Below are 21,936 nucleotides of genomic sequence, written 5' to 3'. Positions count from 1 at the left end.
AAGGCCCTGTGGGTTAAAGGCCCTGTGGGTTAAAGGCTCTGTGGGTTAAAGGCCCTGTGGGTTAAAGGCCCTGTGGGTTAAAGGCCCTGTGGGTTAAAGGCCCTGTGGGTTAAAGGCCCTGTGGGTTAAAGGCCCTGTGTGTTAAAGGAGGTCCTGTGGGTTAAAGGCCCTGTGTGTTAAAGGCCCTGTGGGTTAAAGGCCCTGTGGGTTAAAGGCTCTGTGGGTTAAAGGCCCTGTGGGTTAAAGGCCCTGTGGGTTAAAGGCCCTGTGGGTTAAAGAAGGCCCTGTGGGTTAAAGGCCCTGTGGGTTAAAGGCTCTGTGGGTTAAAGGCCCTGTGGGTTAAAGGAGGTCCTGTGGGTTAAAGGCCCTGTGGGTTAAAGGCCCTGTGGGTTAAAGGAGGTCCTGTGGGTTAAAGGCCCTGTGTGTTAAAGGTCCTGTGGGTTAAAGGCCCTGTGGGTTAAAGGCCCTGTGTGTTAAAGGCCCTGTGGGTTAAAGGCCCTGTGTGTTAAAGGCCCTGTGTGTTAAAGGCCCTGTGGGTTAAAGGCCCTGTGGGTTAAAGGCCCTGTGGGTTAAAGGCCCTGTGTGTTAAAGGAGGTCCTGTGGGTTAAAGGCCCTGTGTGTTAAAGGCCCTGTGGGTTAAAGGCCCTGTGGGTTAAAGGCTCTGTGGGTTAAAGGCCCTGTGGGTTAAAGGCCCTGTGGGTTAAAGGAGGCTCTGTGGGTTAAAGGCCCTGTGGGTTAAAGGAGGCTCTGTGGGTTAAAGGCCCTGTGGGTTAAAGAAGGCCCTGTGGGTTAAAGGCCCTGTGGGTTAAAGGCTCTGTGGGTTAAAGGCCCTGTGGGTTAAAGGAGGTCCTGTGGGTTAAAGGCCCTGTGGGTTAAAGGCCCTGTGGGTTAAAGGAGGTCCTGTGGGTTAAAGGCCCTGTGTGTTAAAGGTCCTGTGGGTTAAAGGCCCTGTGGGTTAAAGGCCCTGTGTGTTAAAGGCCCTGTGGGTTAAAGGCCCTGTGGGTTAAAGGCCCTGTGGGTTAAAGGCTCTGTGGGTTAAAGGCCCTGTGGGTTAAAGGCTCTGTGGGTTAAAGGCCCTGTGTGTTAAAGGCCCTGTGTGTTAAAGGCCCTGTGGGTTAAAGGCCCTGTGGGTTAAAGGCTCTGTGGGTTAAAGGCCCTGTGGGTTAAAGGCTCTGTGGGTTAAAGGCCCTGTGGGTTAAAGGCCCTGTGTGTTAAAGGCCCTGTGGGTTAAAGGCCCTGTGGGTTAAAGGCTCTGTGGGTTAAAGGCCCTGTGGGTTAAAGGCTCTGTGGGTTAAAGGCCCTGTGGGTTAAAGGTCCTGTGGGTTAAAGGCCCTGTGGGTTAAAGGAGGTCCTGTGGGTTAAAGGAGGTCCTGTGGGTTAAAGGCCCTGTGGGTTAAAGGTCCTGTGGGTTAAAGGCCCTGTGGGTTAAAGGCCCTGTGGGTTAAAGGAGGTCCTGTGGGTTAAAGGAGGTCCTGTGGGTTAAAGGTCCTGTGGGTTAAAGGTCCTGTGGGTTAAAGGTCCTGTGGGTTAAAGGTCCTGTGGGTTAAAGGAGGTCCTGTGGGTTAAAGGTCCTGTGGGTTAAAGGCCCTGTGGGTTAAAGGAGGTCCTGTGGGTTAAAGGCCCTGTGTGTTAAAGGCCCTGTGTGTTAAAGGCCCTGTGGGTTAAAGGAGGTCCTGTGGGTTAAAGGCCCTGTGGGTTAAAGGCCCTGTGGGTTAAAGGCCCTGTGTGTTAAAGGCCCTGTGGGTTAAAGGCCCTGTGGGTTAAAGGCTCTGTGGGTTAAAGGCTCTGTGGGTTAAAGGCCCTGTGTGTTAAAGGCCCTGTGGGTTAAAGGCCCTGTGGGTTAAAGGCCCTGTGGGTTAAAGGCCCTGTGGGTTAAAGGCCCTGTGTGTTAAAGGCTCTGTGGGTTAAAGGCCCTGTGTGTTAAAGGTCCTGTGGGTTAAAGGCTCTGTGGGTTAAAGGCCCTGTGTGTTAAAGGTCCTGTGGGTTAAAGGCTCTGTGGGTTAAAGGCCCTGTTAAAGGCCCTGTGGGTTAAAGGCTCTGTGGGTTAAAGGCCCTGTGGGTTAAAGGCCCTGTGGGTTAAAGGCTCTGTGGATTAAAGGCCCTGTGGGTTAAAGGCTCTGTGGGTTAAAGGCCCTGTGGGTTAAAGGCTCTGTGGATTAAAGGCCCTGTGGGTTAAAGGCCCTGTGGGTTAAAGGCCCTGTGGGTTAAAGGCCCTGTGGGTTAAAGGCCCTGTGGGTTAAAGGCTCTGTGGGTTAAAGGCCCTGTGGGTTAAAGGCTCTGTGGGTTAAAGTCCCTGCGATCATAAATCACTAAAGCTACAGATGTCAAACCGTAAACAAAGAGGCCTATTGGGACGTTAGATCCTAGTGTGAAAAGCGATGTGATTTAATGTGCTATATGCCTTACCATGACTTCGTCTGTTTTGCTGCTGTCTATTTTGTACTTTATCTATTTTACTACTATATGACTGCACTTTTTTTTTTACATTTTGTGCTCATGTTATGCCAATTTTGTATCTCTGTCTTTTTTTTGCTGCTGTCAAGCACTTTGAGCTGCAATTCTTGTAAGAAAGGTGCTATACAAATAAAGTGTATTATTATTATTATTATTATTATTATTATTATTATTATTATTATTATTATTATTATTATTATTATTATTATTATTATTATTATTATTATTATTATATTATAGAAAGTCCCGTGACTATCAGTGGACTATGCATGTCTTGGGTGGAGGCCCCCCGGGACTCGAGCGCGCGGGGTCTGTACCTGTACCGGCGCCGTCAGCGGCCGCCACGTCCTTGGACACCCCGTTCACTCCGGGCGCCGTCGGCGTGGGGAGGGGGGAGGGGCCGGAGGAGGGGACCGTCGGGGCCACGGCCCTCGGGGGACGTTTCCCGGGGACCTTGACCGTCACCCGCAGCAGGTCGATCTCCTTCCCGTGGACGTTCTGCTTGTAGTCCTGGAACCACAGAGACCCCCGAGACACAACTCACTTTAACCCTTTCACTACCACACTACCAAACGGCTTAACCCTTTCACTGCGACGACAATACAGAAGGTTAACCCTTTCACTACCACACTACAGAAGGTTAACCCTTTCACTGCCGCGGTTAACCGTCTGTAGTGTGGTAGTGAAAGGGTTAAGAAATTAAGCATTTCTCTTTGTTTAGTAGTTTCTATAATTTCATTTTCATCTACCGCTTCCAGAAACATTGAACTAGGATTTATTCCAATATAATTGTCATTTATGTCTTCAGGAGTCACTGGATCTGGGATTTTTCCCGCTAATTCTGGTCCAATATGTACAAAAAAATTATTAAAGTTGTTAACCACATCATCCATATTGCTAATAGTTTGATCATTTTCCATAAAATACTGAGGATAGCTTATTTGTCTTGATCCATTCCTAATAATACCATTTAATATATTCCAAACAAAACACCTTTAATATTATATTTGTTGTTATCTAATATTCTACTATTACTTACCCTTTACTTCAGGAGGCACGGTGATAACGAACTAATGAGGAACCAATGTGGAACTATATGTTGATAATGATTAGGTACCTCAGAACTAATGAGGAACTACATGTTAATAATGATTAGGTTCCTCAGAACTAATGAGGAACTACATGTTAATAATGATTAGGTTCCTCAGAACTAATGAGGAACTACATGTTAATAATGATTAGGTTCCTCAGAACTAATGAGGAACTACATGTTAATAATGATTAGGTTCCTCAGAACTAATGAGGAACTACATGTTAATAATGATTAGGTTCCTCAGAACTAATGAGGAACTACATGTTAATAATGATTAGGTTCCTCAGAACGAATGAGGAACTACATGTTAATAATGATTAGGTTCCTCAGAACTAATGAGGAACTACATGTTAATAATGATTAGGTTCCTCAGAACTAATGAGGAACTACATGTTAATAATGATTAGGTTCCTCAGGACTAATGAGGAACTATATGTTAATAATGATTAGGTTCCTCAGAACTAATGAGGAACTACATGTTAATAATGATTAGGTTCCTCAGGACTAATGAGGAACTACATGTTAATAATGATTAGGTTCCTCAGGACTAATGAGGAACTATATGTTAATAATGATTAGGTTTTCAGAGGAACAATGTTTTCTTTATCATCTCTAGATCATCTATATCGATATCTGTCTGAATATACCTGCATATAATCCTTCTATATACCTACATAATACACCTGCATATAACCCATATAACTATAATAATAATAATAGTATGTACAATAATGCTGTATATACCGTATACTCTCCTCTCCTCCCCCCTCCCCCCCATACTAGCCCCCCCCCGCTGGGCTGCTCTCTGCTACTGTACACTCGCAGCGTACGGACCGGGGCTCGAGCCGGCGGGGTGCTTCTCTTACACTGGGGCTGGAGTGGTACGACAGAGAGCCGCTGTTGGACAGGGTGACGTATTTCTTCTTCCACTCCTTGTTGAGAGAACTCCCGCTTCGCTTCCACAAGATACTCTGTCAGGAAACAACAGCGAGGTCAGTGAGAAGAGCACACGACAGAAACCCTCCGTGACGGCTCCCGCTATTATGGGCCTCAGAGCGCGACGACACAATGGAGCACAGTGTGTGAGGAGGAGTGGAGCAGTGAGAAGTGCTTGGACAGAGTGGCTCAAGCCTAATATGGCTATACTACTTTGGCAGGTTTTTTGCTAATAAAGAATATCCATAAAAGTATCTATCTATGGGGCGGCCGGGTAGCACAGCGGACTAAGCGTCTGTCTACCACCGCAGAGACACTGGTATCGAATCCGGCTGTCAGCGGTCCCTCCGGCTTGGGCGGTCGTCATACTGACACAATTGGCAGTGTCAGCGGGAGGGAGGCCGGTGGGTGGCATTCTGGTCGTTGTAAAAACAGCGACTCCTACAGGTCGGTCAGGGCGCCTGCACAGCGGGGGAAGGAACTGGGTAAGGTAGTGTGAGCCTCCCACGCGTTACACTTCCCCAGTGAGAGTCCTCGCTGTCAGGTGAAAAAGATGCCGCTGGCTGTCTCATATTATGTATCGGAGGAAGCATCTGATAGACTTCAGGGCTCCCTAGACCGACCAGTGGGGGGCACATGCGCGCAACGACCAGGAAGGGGAGGGGGGAATTGGCATAACGACTAAATTGGGACGGGAGAAAAAACACAGAAAAATAGGAGGAGAAAAAGTGGATAAAAAAAAAAAGTATCTATCTATAAATCGACCATATCTATCTATCTATCTATCTATCTATCTATCTATCTATCTATCTATCTATCTATCTATCTATCTATCTATCTATCTATCTATCTATCTATCTATCTATCTATCTATCTATCTATCTATCTATCTATCTATCTATCTATCTATCTATCTATCTATCTATCTATCTATCTATCTATCTATCTATCTATCTATCTATCTATCAATCTATCAATCTATCAATCTATCAATCTATCTATCTATCTATCTATCTATCTATCTATCTATCTATCTATCTATCTATCTATCTATCTATCTATCTATCTATCTATCTATCTATCCATCCATCTATAATTGTATCTATTGTAAATGACTTAAACAAGTGTGTACAATGTGCTTATTTACTGTATTAAAGCTGACAAATACTACATGTGTTATCATGCAGGGAATGCCATACATACACAACACATCAATAGTGTAGCTGTTTTGCCGTATCATGCCTTAAATTGCCCCTTGCGGGACTAATAAAGTTTTTTGAATTGAATTGAATTGAATTGAAACAGCGCCTCAGAGTCGCTGTCTAAACTGAGAGGTGTTGGACTCAGCCGTAATCCTACCCTAGTCTTACTAACTATAACCACCATGTATAGACTTGTCTCAGTCTAGTGTCAGTCTGATTCCATTTTCTGAAGAAGCATTTTCATTGGCTTAGTGACGATATACTGTAGGAAGCTCAGTCTTTACTGTATGTTCTGGGCAGAATCTAGAATCGTGGCCCGTTGCAATGAACCACCATGCAACGTACTCCTTCCTGTCTGTAACTATTTGCTTGATTCACTTTTGAATAAACCGTTGAAAGACGTTTCCTGCCTTTCATTATTTGATATTATTGATAACCTTGACAATTTGGATATTGAATATAGTCAGAAATACGTGACACTACCTATTATGCTAATATGGTTATACTACTATGCTAATATGCCTATATTACTACATACTATGCTAATATGTCTATACTACTATGCTCATGTCTATACTACTATGCTAATGTCTATACTACTATGCTAATGTCTATACTACTATGCTAATATGCCCATATTAGCCTACTACCTACTATGCTAATATGTCTTTACTACTATGCTATTATGTCTTTACTACTATGGACTCAAGACTGTAGCACTCAAGTTCGACACTGTTTGACGAACAATCTCACTGACCCTTAGCTGCCAGAGTGGTGCCCTTCCTGCTGACCTGTTGTACACAACTCGTGAGTCCCTCAGAGCACGACACGACGGGGCACAGTGTGTGACGAGTGGAGCAGAGAGCAGACAGAGTGGCTCAGGCGAGGGAAACAAACCGCCGGCTGAAAGCTCTCGCACATTATTAATAGACCACCCTTGAGAAAGGTTGAAAGATGAAACAACAGATTTTTTTTTTGTGCCGCTTATGTAAGATGAAATACATAGAAAAGTGTATTTTCGCTCTCTCCCGTGACGGCGAATTGGGAATTGGATAATAAAAAAATATTGCACAACAAGCACACTGCGATATGTGAAAATTCACTTTATTGTGACTTGCCGCTCTCTGCTCTCAGGAGGCTGTGAAATGCTTGGTTCTGTATGAGCCCCCCCCCTGAGATTGTGCTTCATACAGTAAAAAAAGTAAAAAGACCAAACACTATACGAACTATACAATATACAAAACTACAAAGTACAAAATGCAGCATAAATGCAAAAATTAGGTAGAGATGTAGTGCAAATCTTTTAGTCATTTTTAGGTATTACTCAAAAATTAATAAATTAAATGTATATAAATAAACCAACCTGCTTGATGGGGATGGACCGCCCTCCGCCCTGCTCCCCTTTAGAATCTGTGCCTTTTCTGTCAGCGTCTCGGTTCTGAGAGAGGTCCGATACATGGGAACAAGGTTAGGAGATTTGAGAGGGAGTTAGGACACATACAGTCCATACAGTCGAGCAGAGGACAGAAATCATATTCACAGCTGAAACCACCACAGTCAGGACAGACAGCTGAAACCATCACAGTCAGGACAGAAAGCTGAAACCATCACAGTCAGGACAGCTGAAACCATCACAGTCAGGACAGACAGCTGAAACCATCACAGTCAGGACAGACAGCTGAAACCATCACAGTCAGGACAGCTGAAACCATCACAGTCAGGACAGCTGAAACCATCACAGTCAGGACAGCTGAAACCACCACAGTCAGGACAGAAAGCTGAAACCACCACAGTCAGGACAGCTGAAACCATCACAGTCAGGACAGCTGAAACCACCACAGTCAGGACAGCTGAAACCACCACAGTCAGGACAGACAGCTGAAACCACCACAGTCAGGACAGCTGAAACCATCACAGTCAGGACAGACAGCTGAAACCATCACAGTCAGGACAGACAGCTGAAACCATCACAGTCAGGACAGACAGCTGAAACCATCACAGTCAGGACAGACAGCTGAAACCATCACAGTCAGGACAGACAGCTGAAACCACCACAGTCAGGACAGCTGAAACCACCACAGTCAGGACAGCTGAAACCATCACAGTCAGGACAGCTGAAACCATTACAGTCAGGACAGACAGCTGAAACCATCACAGTCAGGACAGCTGAAACCACCACAGTCAGGACAGACAGCTGAAACCATCACAGTCAGGACAGCTGAAACCACCACAGTCAGGACAGACAGCTGAAACCATCACAGTCAGGACAGACAGCTGAAACCATCACAGTCAGGACAGCTGAAACCACCACAGTCAGGACAGCTGAAACCATCAGTCAGGACAGCTGAAACCATCAGTCAGGACAGCTGAAACCATCACAGTCAGGACAGCTGAAACCACCACAGTCAGGACAGAAAGCTGAAACCACCACAGTCAGGACAGAAAGCTGAAACCACCACAGTCAGGACAGAAAGCTGAAACCACCACAGTCAGGACAGCTGGAACCACCACAGTCAGGACAGACAGCTGAAACCACCACAGTCAGGACAGACAGCTGAAACCATCACAGTCAGGACAGCTGAAACCATCAGTCAGGACAGCTGAAACCATCACAGTCAGGACAGCTGAAACCATCACAGTCAGGACAGACAGCTGAAACCATCACAGTCAGGACAGCTGAAACCATCACAGTCAGGACAGACAGCTGAAACCATCACAGTCAGGACAGCTGAAACCATCACAGTCAGCACAGCTGAAACCACCACAGTCAGGACAGACAGCTGAAACCATCACAGTCAGGACAGCTGAAACCATCACAGTCAGGACAGCTGAAACCATCACAGTCAGGACAGCTGAAACCATTACAGTCAGGACAGAAAGCTGAAACCATCACAGTCAGGACAGAAAGCTGAAACCATCACAGTCAGGACAGCTGAAACCATCACAGTCAGGACAGCTGAAACCATCACAGTCAGACAGCTGAAACCATCACAGTCAGGACAGCTGAAAACACCACAGTCAGGACAGAACGCTGAAACCACCACAGTCAGGACAGACAGCTGAAACCACCACAGTCAGGACAGACAGCTGAAACCACCACAGTCAGGACAGCTGAAACCATCACAGTCAGGACAGCTGAAACCATCAGTCAGGACAGCTGAAACCATCACAGTCAGGACAGACAGCTGAAACCATCACAGTCAGGACAGACAGCTGAAACCATCACAGTCAGCACAGCTGAAACCACCACAGTCAGGACAGACAGCTGAAACCATCACAGTCAGGACAGCTGAAACCATCACAGTCAGGACAGCTGAAACCATCACAGTCAGGACAGCTGAAACCATTACAGTCAGGACAGAAAGCTGAAACCATCACAGTCAGGACAGAAAGCTGAAACCATCACAGTCAGGACAGCTGAAACCATCACAGTCAGACAGCTGAAACCATCACAGTCAGGACAGCTGAAACCATCACAGTCAGACAGCTGAAACCATCACAGTCAGGACAGCTGAAACCATCACAGTCAGGACAGACAGCTGAAACCATCACAGTCAGGACAGAAAGCTGAAACCATCACAGTCAGCAGAAAGCTGAAACCATCACAGTCAGGACAGACAGCTGAAACCACCACAGTCAGGACAGACAGCTGAAACCATCACAGTCAGGACAGAAAGCTGAAACCATCACAGTCAGGACAGACAGCTGAAACCACCACAGTCAGGACAGCTGAAACCATCACAGTCAGGACAGACAGCTGAAACCACCACAGTCAGGACAGACAGCTGAAACCATCACAGTCAGGACAGACAGCCGAAAACCCCAATTCTTCCTCCATTGACTAAAAACACACTTCTTCAATCAATATCTGAAATGAAGAAGAAAAAACCTAACCTAAGTCATCTACCTTGCCTATATTATATGCTAATATGTCTATATTACTATGCACTCAAGACCGTAGCACTCAAGTTCGACACTGTTTGATGAACAATCTTAGTCGTAGTTGTTCCCTTCCTGCTGACTGGTTGTACAGAACTTGTAAGTCTCTTTGGATAAAAGCATCAGCTAAATGACTAAATGTAGATGTGAAATGAAAATGAAAGCATGGGGGACAGCATGAGTGACGTGGACACAGAGAGAGGACATCGGCTAGCGTTCTGCACAGAACCCGCCTGTGAGAGACGACGTCACACGGGGGCCAGCGGGAGGGTCGTCGATGGGGAACGTTCTTCAGAGAACAGGAAGTGATGCTGCCTGAACCCCCCCCCCCCCCCCCCCCCACCCGCGGCTCTCTGTGGCTGAATATACCTGCATATAATCCTTCAGTATACCTACTTATACACCTGCATATAACCCATATAACTCTGTATGATAGCATGTACAATAATGCTGTATATACCATATATATATATATACTTACCGTATATATATTTATCTGTCTGAATATACCTGCATATAATCCTTCTATAATATACCTACTTATACACCTGCATATAACCCATAAAACACTGTATGATAGCATGTACAATAATGCTGTATATACCGTATATATATATTTATACTTACCGTATATATATTTATCTGTCTGAATATACCTGCATATAAAACCCTTGTTACATATCTGTAGATACTATATCTATATATGTACATACCCCTTACCCACTCTTACTAGTTACGCTGCTGGCCAGTATGACTTACTATAGTGTGTTTATACTTGTATCACTGTACATGTTAATACTACAACTCTTTAGATACATCTGATTAGCGCTATTACTCAGTAGTACTAATTAATTCAACGTGCTGCGTAGGACGACGGGAGACGACTGACCTTGAAGAGGGAGGGGCGTCGAGTGGGGGGGTTCCTCAGAGAGCGGGAGGTGACGCTGCCTGAACCCTCCCCCCCTCCTCCCCCCGACGCCACCCGCAGCTCTCTGTGGCCCACCAGCGGGGTGGAGGGCAGGGAGGAGGGGTAGTCAAAACCCTGACCGTTACTGGCCTGAGAGACGAGCGGACGGACGGAGGAGGGAAGAGGAGGGAGGAGGGAGGAGGGAGGGAGATGGGGACGGAAGAGGCGAAGGTGGAGATGGAGAGAAAGAGAGGGAGAAAGAGAGAGAGGGGGCATAGAGAGAGGAAGAAAGAGAGAGAGAGAGAGAGAGAGAGAGAGAGAGAGAGAGAGAGAGACACAGAGAGAGAGAGAGAGAGAGAGAGATAATGGAGTGAAACTTATGCCATGAGATGAAACACAAAAAATCTAAAGAATTCAACCAAAAGATGGGATGTTGATTGACACTTTATCTTTGGTCGTCACCATCTGTGGTACTATGAACATGTGACAGGTGACATCATAATGACCATGGAGTTGGGATGGATGGATGGATGGATGGATGGATGGATGGATGGATGGATGGATGGATGGATGGATGGATGGATGGATGGATGGATGGATGGATGGATGGATGGATGGATGGATGGATGGATGGATGGATGGATGGATGGATGGATGGATGGATGGATGGATGGATGGATGTCTTGTATGAATGCTTACCGTTGCAAGTACGTTTTTGAACTGCCTATTTTGTTTTGTTTAATCAGCTATGGTGTAAAATAAACAATAATAATAATAATAATAATAATAATAATAATAATAATAATAATAATAATAATAATAATAATAATAATAATAATAATAATAATAATAATAATAATAAATAATAATAATGCCATTAAGGTTACGTTAAGTTAAGTTAAGGTATACACTACTTCTACAAAGTGCACGTTCTAAGAGTACATTTGAAAAATCACAATAGAAATTCTCTCCTAAGAGTTTAAAACCTTTGTTAATCAAGTTGTACTCGTCATCCTTGCTCTTTGCCTCGTCTTGTTGTCTCATTTCTGTATCTACACTCGACGTGACTGTAAATGAGGGAACCTGAGTTGCCTTTTGAGTTTAAATAAAGGTTTGAAATTAAATGAAAAGAAATGTCCGTTTGAAAAACATTGTTCTTTCCTCGAGGTTGAGCTTCCCTCCCAATAGTTTCACGAGACGGCAGCAGTATATTTCACCAGACGGCAGCAGTATATTTCACCAGACGGCAGCAGTATATTTCACCAGACGGCAGCAGTATATTTCACCAGACGACAGGAGTATACGTGTGTGTGTTTGTTTTAGAGTCTTACGTGTCCAGGGAATGACGCGGACCCGGGGGTGGAGCCTCCGGAGTGACTGGGGGAGTTGGGCAGAGACTTGCAGGAGGCCAGCAGAGCCGCTTGCTTCTTCTGGGCAAGTATCTTCTGGGCGGCTTGGGAGGCAACGACAAGACAACGGTCACCACAAGTTCAAGTTAAGATAAGATAAGATATTCCTTTATTGATCCCCTTGGGGAAATTCAGGCATCATAGCAGCATGGGGGGGAGGGGGGGGGGGTACAGGTAGTAAAACAACACAGTATACAGGTAGTAAAAAACAACACAGGCAGTGTAAACAATTTGATCAATATGGTCAATATAATTTACTATCTGACTAGCTGAGGAATATTCACATTATTCACAGTGTCACATAAGGTGCAGTATGCATGAGGTAGTGTTATAATTTACTATCTACTGAGTACATACATTATTCACAGTATCACGGTATCCACTGAAATATACATTATTCACAGTATCACAGTATCCACATAGGGTGCAGTATGCCTAAGGTAGTGTAGGTTGTCCTCCTTGGGTTCCTATAAGTCCCAGGTCAATGTCTGGTAGCAGTCGCTGTCGCTGCCCCCTGTTGTGGAGCCTGGAGGCCGCTAGTCGCTGCCCCCTGTTGTGGAGCCTGGAGGCCGCTAGTCTCTGCCCCCTGTTGTGGAGCCTGGAGGCCGCTAGTCTCTGCCCCCTGTTGTGGAGCCTGGAGGCCGCTAGTCGCTGCCCCCTGTTGTGGAGCCTGGAGGCTGCTAGTCGCTGCCCCCTGTTGTGGAGCCTGGAGGCCGCTAGTCGCTGCCCCCTGTTGTGGAGCCTGGAGGCTGCTAGTCGCTGCCCCCTGTTGTGGAGCCTGGAGGCTGCTAGTCCCTGCCCCCTGTTGTGGAGCCTGGAGGCTGCTAGTCGCTGCCCCCTGTTGTGGAGCCTGGAGGCCGCTAGTCGCTGCCCCCTGTTGTGGAGCCTGGAGGCCGCTAGTCGCTGCCCCCTGTTGTGGAGCCTGGAGGCCGCTAGTCGCTGCCCCCTGTTGTGGAGCCTGGAGGCCGCTAGTCGCTGCCCCCTGTTGTGGAGCCTGGAGGCCGCTAGTCGCTGCCCCCTGTTGTGGAGCCTGGAGGCCGCTAGTCGCTGCCCCCTGTTGTGGAGCCTGGAGGCCGCTAGTCGCTGCCCCCTGTTGTGGAGCCTGGAGGCTGCTAGTCACTGCCCCCTGTTGTGGAGCCTGGAGGCCGCTAGTCGCTGCCCCCTGTTGTGGAGCCTGGAGGCTGCTAGTCGCTGCCCCCTGTTGTGGAGCCTGGAGGCTGCTAGTCGCTGCCCCCTGTTGTGGAGCCTGATGGCCGCTGGTATGAAGGACTGTCCGAGGCGGTTAGTTGAGTTCAAGTTTCTTTATTAGTTGTCATACAAAAATACAGAGTACTTTTATATAAAATGCTTCTTTCCGTTTTGCTCCAGAGATTGTGCTAGATAAAAATAGATAAGTATAAAATAAGTATAATAAGTATAAAATAGAAGTCAAGTACGTAGACAGAAGTGTTCAATATACATATATGCAATATACAATGCAGAGTAGAAAGGTAACTGAGTTACAATACAATATACAGTACAATGCAGAAATGGGATGAGGTACAATTTACAGTAAGGTGTGATGAGGTATGAGTTGTAGTGCAAATTCTTTACCAATAAATATAAAGTGTGTTAAGTGTCTAAAGTGGGTAAAGTGGGTGCTGCAGTGAGTTGTTTGTTTAAAGTGAGTGTGTGCGTGTGGATGTGTGTGCTGTGAGTGTATTTGATGGTTTGTTACATAGTGTTATTGTCATTTAGCGTTTAGCATCCTGATGGCCTGGATGCTACAACTTGCTACAACTTCTTCCTTTAGTTATGTCAAGTAGGGTTGGGCATCGTTTGGATTTGAACGATTCCGGGGTTCCGATTCTCCATTTCGATTCCTGTTCTAAACGATTCTCGATTCCGATTTGTTGAGGTGCAGGTCAAAACAGGTCACAGCTTATTTCGCAGGAGTTTTATTTTTTTTTGAAAAATCTTGAATTTTTTTCATACTATTCACATTGTCAGTTGACTTGATACAGTTTAATTTGGTTGCTGTACCGTAACTAGGGTATTAATTAACAAAGTAAAAACATATATATATATAATTTTTTTTAAGAATCGAAATTAAGAATCGAAATGCAAATATGTTACTTCAGGTTCCAGAACCGGAAGTTAGGAACCGGTTCCTATTAGAACCGGTTCTCGGTGCCCAACCCTAATGTCAAGGCAGATCACCTTCATTAAACATCAACAGGGCTTTTTTTGTGGGTGGGAACTCACCCTCAGAAAAGACACGATCCACATTGAACCCGTAGGTGGCGCAGGTCTCGTAGAAGAGCGAGTGGCGCACGTCGATACACAGCTGCCTGGCTCTCTGGTCCTCGATCACGCGAGGGTTGCCGCTGCTGATTTTATCTGAAGCAATAAAAAGGACGAGAGTAGACGATTCAGATACATTATAAGAAGAAGAAGACTTAATTGCATTAATCCCCTCTGGGAAATCCACCCTCCGTGTTTGACCCATCCTGTCCAGGCAGTGGGCAGCCACACAGTGGGCAGCGCCTGGGGACCACCTCCAGCTGTGACTGGTAAATGGACTGCATTCATATAGTGCTTTTATCCAAAGCGCTTTACTTTACAGCTTATAGGCCTCACATTCACCCGCTCACTCACCGACGGCGGAGGCGACTGTACCGTGCAAGGTGCCAGCCTGGTCATCGGGAGCAGTTAGGGGTTAAGTCAGTGTAGGGGGGTGACAGTGGCTCAGGAGGTAGAGCGGTCGTCCGGTAATTGGAAGGTATACCCGGTTCGATTCCCGCTCCTCCCGGGCAGCGTGTCGAAGTGTCCTTGAGCAAGACACTTAACCCCCTAATTGCTCCCGATGAGCCGGGCGGCACCTTGCATGGTCGAACACGTTTTGCAATTATGCCACATCAATGTGGAACGCCCTACCCACAGCTGTAAAGGAATGTGAATCACTACCCACTTTCAAAACCACTCTCAAGGAACACCTACGGGAGACTGTAATTCGAAACTGGCCCCTGTAAATGTCCTAACCCAACCCCCTCCAATGTACAGTAACTTACCTAGTATGGTTGTCAATATTCCAATGTACAGTTTTGCTTGTACAGTTGTACAGTGTTTCCCCCCAACCAACCCCCCCCCCCCCCCCCCCCCCCCCCCCCCCAACCCCACCCAACCTCCTCCAATGTACAGTTTTTTTTACGTCAAATGTATATACTCCCTTTTCTGGACTCTTTTTGTATCACAAACAGTACTGTATTTGCAAATCTGGTATGTCATAAATGTATAGATGTAGCAGTACTGTCTATCTGTATGTCATGTATGTCATATATGTCCTGATGAATTGAAAATGGGGGACCCTGATGTAAACAAGACAAAAGTATTTCTCTGGTCTGCATCCCCTTAACAATTGTGTGTATTGAGCCGTACTGTATTGTACCCATTCTGCAATCTGTTAATAAAGTTTTCAATCAATCAATCAATCAATCAAAGCCTCTGCCGTCGGCGTGTGAATGTGTGAGTGAGTTGGTAAAATGTGAGGAACAACATTGTAAAGTGCTTTGGATAAAAGCTGCTATATGAATGCAGTCCATTTACCATTTATCTTATCTTATCTTATTTGACTTGGGGGGCGTGTTGTGGTTGAGATGCTGACCTTGGGTGCCCACCACTATGGTGGGGATGTCTGGGCGGTGGGCGTGGAGCTGGCTGAAGAGCTGGTACACCTCCTGGAAGCTGGCCTCGCTCTCCAGGCTGAACACCAGGATCACAGCGTCCACCCAGCTGCTGAACTGGAGGAGGGGACGTCAGCGTGAATGAATGAATGATCATTACATTTATATATAGCGCTTTTCTAGACACTCAAAGCGCTCCCCACAAGAGCCTTGAACAATGAACACTGAGTGCCACAGAACACTGAACTATCCACACACAAGCACACATGAGCACACACACGACACGCACGCTGTGCACGCTCACACACTAGCAGCCACTTTAACACTTTAACATGAGCGGGCACACACTCATGCCGCACACGCCCACACTTATGGCCAAAAAAGGAAAGGCCACTTTAAATTAGTATAACAACAGTAACAGTGTATTGCACTACCAAAGCTACCTAGCATGTCCTATATGCTCTGTAAATAACTATGTACAGATACTGAGATGTCACACCATGTTACCTGTTACCTGTTTATTGCACAATGTTGTTTTTTATTGGATTCTATTATATGTTGTACCACTGTATTGCACATCGTTGCGGGCAAGACCACCCGCATTTCATTGTATACTTGTATGCCGTGACAAATAAAACTCTTGACTTGACTTGACTTGACAGTGGAAATTGCCTCCTTCACCACCACTGGTATAGCACCCAACACTGGCACCAGGCACACATCACACTACTGCACAATGGCTGAACGGCTCAGGGGACAGGGATTGATATCAGCCAATTAACGGGAGAGGGATGATTAGGTGGCCTTGATGTCAGAGACCTGATTGGGAATTTGGCCAGGAACGTCGGGGAACCCCCTACTCTTTGCGATAGGCGTCCTGGGTTCTTTAACGACCGAATTCAGTCAGGACCTCTGTTTTTTTAGCGTCTCATCCGGAGGACGGCATTCGCAGCTATACGGTGTCCCTAATCACCGTAACAGGGGGCATTGTCACCCCCTGCTGGACAACAACACCACTTTCCGACAACGGCCTTGACCGGGGCTCGAACAACCGGTGATCTTCCGATCATGAGTCCGGAGCTCTACTCATGTAGCCACGCTGCCGGACGAGCACACAGAGACCCATCCGTCTACGTTCATTGCAATGCACACACACATCCACATGCACACACTCACTTTAACATTCACTTTTATATATATTTTTTTTTTAAATTAATTTTGAGTAAATTTTCATAACGTGATAATTTGCTGTGTAATTAATTAATCTAATTAACGCGATAAACTGACAGCCCTACTTATAATACAACTTGCAAATATGTCTCTACTACTATGCACTCAGAGTGTAGCACTCAAGCTCGACACTGTTTGACGAACAACGCCACTGACCCCTAGCTGCCAGAGTTGTATCCTTCCTGCTGACCTGTTGTTCATAATCTGTAAGTCGCTTTGGATAAACGCGTCAGCTAAAAATTACTAAATGTAAATTGTAATATTTGACTGTGTTTATAAAGTATGTTCCTTGCCTGCTTGTAATTGTATTTGGACGTAGATAAATGATTGACTGATGTTCAGTCTGGTGTCTGTTGTTGTTGTTGTTGTTGTTGTTGTTGTTGTTGTTGTGATGTTCCTCTGCACTGTACCGTGCATCTCTATACCTAGGGCCCTGTTTCTCGTACGTGGTTCAACTAAGTCGATCAAGAGTCCCATTATCCAGATTCAGTTAACCCGATGTTTGAAGCCGGGATTTTCCTGTTCCTCGAAGGTGGATTCAGTCTCGTTAACTCGATTCAGACTTGAGACCCAGGCTAAGTGCGCGCGGCCGCTTCAGGTGAAAAGCCAGCACGTATCGATGGCAGAGATCCTGATTCTCTAACGGCATTGATTGATTAATTGATTTAAAACTTTATTGACAGATTGCAATACGGCTCAATCGCCTCGCCGACAAGTTAAATGCGTTATCTATAGGCTAATTTTAAGTCCCTCATTACCTCAATCAATCAGATTATATTTCTTTAAACTTGCCTGCTGGATTGAATAATCAAATGAGATCTTGCTAGCGAAAATAATTAGTTAAACTGTTATACAGAATTACGATACGGCTCTCTTACCCATTGATTGATGTATAGTCGATCTTTAACTTATCTCCACTGTGGTCTAACGGGTTGTTCTTTTGACTTTCACGCAGACGACCGGGGTTCGAAACCCTAGTCTTTTCCTTCTTTTTGCAATATAGGAATAATTCAATTTGGTGCACGTTGAGAGCTATATAAAGAATGACATCCTCAATGCATGTAGATTTATAATATTTTAACTTAAAACCAGGCTACTTTGGCGTATAATCATTAATATTATATTCAAAAAAATTATATTGGAAACGCAGGGTTTTGAACACCGGTCGCTGGGTTGGCAGGCTTGAGCACTACCGCTGCGCCACTGTGCCAGATGGGATAAATTCATTGTTTATACATTAATGAACGAGAGACCCGTGTTTAGAATATTCTTTATTTTGAATGAAGTTTTATTTCTTTATCCTCATTCATTAATGTGACGTCAACGGCTCATTCAATTTCTCAAATCCGTCAAACAGCGCATCTCATCAGACATCTTAATCCCAGTTACAATTAAAATAACCACGTCATAATGTGTACATCGCACCGAGCGAGCGCCATGGTATATATAACGTGCATTATTTAGGACAAAGTGAATTTAGTATCAGCATTTTGGGTCTATTTTACATTTCAAAAGCCCCCTCTGGAAGAATGGAGCACAAAAACGTAATTCAGAATGGTATAATGCAGATCGTAGACTGTGGGAATAATTTCAGGAAACGGGCTGTCACTTTTTTGCGGGGGCGTGGCGATGGTTCAGGCTAACTTGAACTTAAACTCTGCTTTCGACCAGGCTCAAACTTTTGGATCTGTTGTCATGGTGATTTGGAAAATCCAGGTACGGGGAATCGGAAAGTCCGGCTTAAGTCAGAATTACCCGAAAGTTATCCGGCTAACTCAGTTATCCAGGTACGGGGAACGGGGCCCGAGCTGTCAGATTCAAAGCCACATCTGTACCTGTATGGTTGAATCACATCTGTACCTGTATGGTTGAATCACATCTGTACCTGTATGGTTGAATCACATCTGTACCTGTATATGGTTGAATCACATCTGTACCTGTATTATGGTTGAATCACATCTGTACCTGTATATGGTTGAATCACATCTGTACCTGTGTGGTTGAATCACATCTGTACCTGTATATGGTTGAATCACATCTGTACCTGTATATGGTTGAATCACATCTGTACCTGTATGGTTGAATCACATCTGTACCTGTATATGGTTGAATCACATCTGTACCTGTATGGTTGAATCACATCTGTACCTGTGTGGTTGAATCACATCTGTACCTGTATATGGATGAATCACATCTGTACCTGTATGGTTGAATCACATCTGTACCTGTGTGGTTGAATCACATCTGTACCTGTATATGGATGAATCACATCTGTACCTGTATGGTTGAATCACATCTGTACCTGTGTGGTTGAATCACATCTGTACCTGTATATGGATGAATCACATCTGTACCTGTATGGTTGAATCACATCTGTACCTGTATGGTTGAATCACATCTGTACCTGTATGGTTGAATCACATCTGTACCTGTATTATGGTTGAATCACATCTGTACCTGTATGGTTGAATCACATCTGTACCTGTATGGTTGAATCACATCTGTACCTGTATTATGGTTGAATCACATCTGTACCTGTATGGTTGAATCACATCTGTACCTGTATGGTTGAATCACATCTGTACCTGTGTGGTTGAATCACATCTGTACCTGTATTATGGTTGAATCACATCTGTACCTGTATGGTTGAATCACATCTGTACCTGTATGGTTGAATCACATCTGTACCTGTATGGTTGAATCACATCTGTACCTGTATATGGTTGAATCACATCTGTACCTGTATATGGTTGAATCACATCTGTACCTGTATATGGTTGAATCACATCTGTATGGTCGAGGAGGTGTCTCTGACACTGATGTAGTGCTTTAGTGGCTACGGCTTGAATCCTTCCAGAGCCTTTTTCTCCGGTGTCTCCCTGCTCTCCTCTAAGCAACACTAATGCCTCCATAAAGGAAACATTGCTGAGTACGCTGTCTGTCCTGTGTGTGTGTGTGTGTGTGTGTGTGTGTGTGTGTGTGTGTGTGTGTGTGTGTGTGTGTGTGTGTGTGTGTGTGTGTGTGTGTGTGACAGAAAAACAACGCATGCATACACACACCTCACACACTAACACACACACACACACACACACACACACTCTCACTGTGTGTATACTTGTATGCCGTGACAATTAAACTCTTGACTTGACTTGACTTGACTGTCACACACACGCACACACTCATACACACACACACTAACACACACACACACGTTCACACGCACACTCACACACTAACACACACACTCACACATATACACACACACTCTCACACATATACACACATACACACATACATACACACACACTCACTCACACATATACACACATACTAACATACGCACACACATATACACACACACATATACACACACACTAACACACACACACACACACACACACACACACACACACACACACACACACACACACACACACACACACACACACACACACACACACACACACACACACACACACACACACACACACACACACACAGATAAAGCGACCAACCAACCTGTGTGTCAGGAGGCCCAGCTTCCTCTCTGATCAGCAGCAAGTGACACTGTCCGTCCACCAGCACCTCCTTCTTATACCTGCCACCTGAGAGAGAGGACACCGTGACAGACAGGTCAAAGGTCAGCTCAGACAGGTCCCTCATCAGCACAGACAGGACATTCATCAGCACAGCCAGGACATTCATCAGCACAGCCAGGACACACCCATCGTTCTAATCTAGGAGACACAACACGTTGGGAAATATTATCTCTGAGTTGTCAGGCTGTCGAACATGCTTCCAATACGGGAGCCGTAATTACTTGAGGTCGGTGTTTTCCTCCAGCCCCATCTTGCCAGATAATAATAGTGTTAAAGCTGTCATAATAATAATAATAATAATAATAATAATAATAATAATAATAATAATAATAATAAATAATAATAATAATAATAATAATAATATAATAATAATAATAATAATAATAATAATAATAATAATAATAATAATAATAATAATAATATAATAATAATAATAATAATAATAATAAAATAATAATAATAATAATAATAATAATAATAATAATAATAATAATAATAATAATAATAATAATAATAATAATAATAATAATAGTGATGAAGCTGTCATAATAATAGTGTTAAAGCTGTCAGATAATAATAGTGTTAAAGCTGTCAGATAATAATAATAATAATAATAATGATAATAATAATAATAATAATAATAATAATAATAATAATAATAATAATAATAATAATATAATAATAATAATAATAATAATAATAATAATAATAGTGATGAAGCTGTCATAATAATAGTGTTAAAGCTGTCAGATGATAATAGTGTTAAAGCTGTCAGATGATAATAATAAAGCTGACAGATAATAATAGTGATAAAGCTGTCAGCTAATAATAGTGATAAAGCTGTCAGATAACAATAGTGATAAAGCTGTCAGATAACAATAGCGTTTTTTTGTTTTTATTCGTCTTACCATCTGGCTTCTCCAGAGCAGCGTAACTTCCTGTGATGTATTTGTTCACCAGCGCTGACTTGCCGCTCTTAAGACTTCCCAGCATCCCCTGAGAGATTCAAACAGGCAATGAGGAAGGAAGTGAATTTACATGAACACAAACATCAGCTTGACTCAGGGTGAGCCTGTGTGCTGTCATTTCCTCACAACAATACGAGACACTAAGTGTGTCTGACTCTTAACCACCAAAACCTGCACGGACTACAACGTATGACGTATATCGTGCCAGTTAGTGTACCTTGTGTATACTGCGCCTTACTGTTTACTGTTTACTTTTACTCATAGTATACTATATTCAGATTAAAATGTCTTATTGCCTATATCTATTGTAACATACATACATACATACATACATACATACATACATACATACATACATACATACATACATACATACATACATACATACATACATACAACATACATACAGACCCTCATCTGCACCTTTGTTTACACTGTTTATTTTTCACATGTTTACACTCAGATCTAATTGTATTGCCTATATTTATGTCTTTCTTCTATTACCCTGCCCATACCTGTACCTCCCCTCCCCCCTCC

At 44.3% G+C, this 21,936-nt stretch overlaps 1 protein-coding gene across 1 annotated transcript in view; it reads right to left on the bottom strand.

Moving 5' to 3' along the window:
- Nucleotides 1-2,771: 2,771 nt before the first annotated feature.
- The window catches only part of LOC311248787 (arf-GAP with GTPase, ANK repeat and PH domain-containing protein 1-like), a gene marked incomplete at both ends in the record, with an annotated part of 42,143 nt that continues 22,978 nt past the window's right edge, over nt 2,772-21,936 (bottom strand). Inside the window, 9 exons of the mRNA XM_084339615.1 lie at nt 2,772-2,964; nt 4,414-4,518; nt 7,049-7,123; nt 10,514-10,681; nt 11,863-11,984; nt 14,185-14,319; nt 15,584-15,719; nt 20,352-20,437; nt 21,340-21,427. Coding sequence (XP_084195741.1) covers nt 2,772-2,964; nt 4,414-4,518; nt 7,049-7,123; nt 10,514-10,681; nt 11,863-11,984; nt 14,185-14,319; nt 15,584-15,719; nt 20,352-20,437; nt 21,340-21,427 — 1,108 coding nt within the window. The remainder of the gene's footprint in view (nt 2,965-4,413; nt 4,519-7,048; nt 7,124-10,513; nt 10,682-11,862; nt 11,985-14,184; nt 14,320-15,583; nt 15,720-20,351; nt 20,438-21,339; nt 21,428-21,936) is intronic.

Source organism: Notolepis coatsorum, assembly GCF_963971535.1.
Source record: "Notolepis coatsorum genome assembly, contig: SCAFFOLD_1391, whole genome shotgun sequence".
NCBI lineage: Eukaryota > Metazoa > Chordata > Actinopteri > Aulopiformes > Paralepididae > Notolepis > Notolepis coatsorum.
Note: the sequence above shows the minus strand (reverse complement) of the source record. Positions and strands in the feature narration are given on the sequence as shown.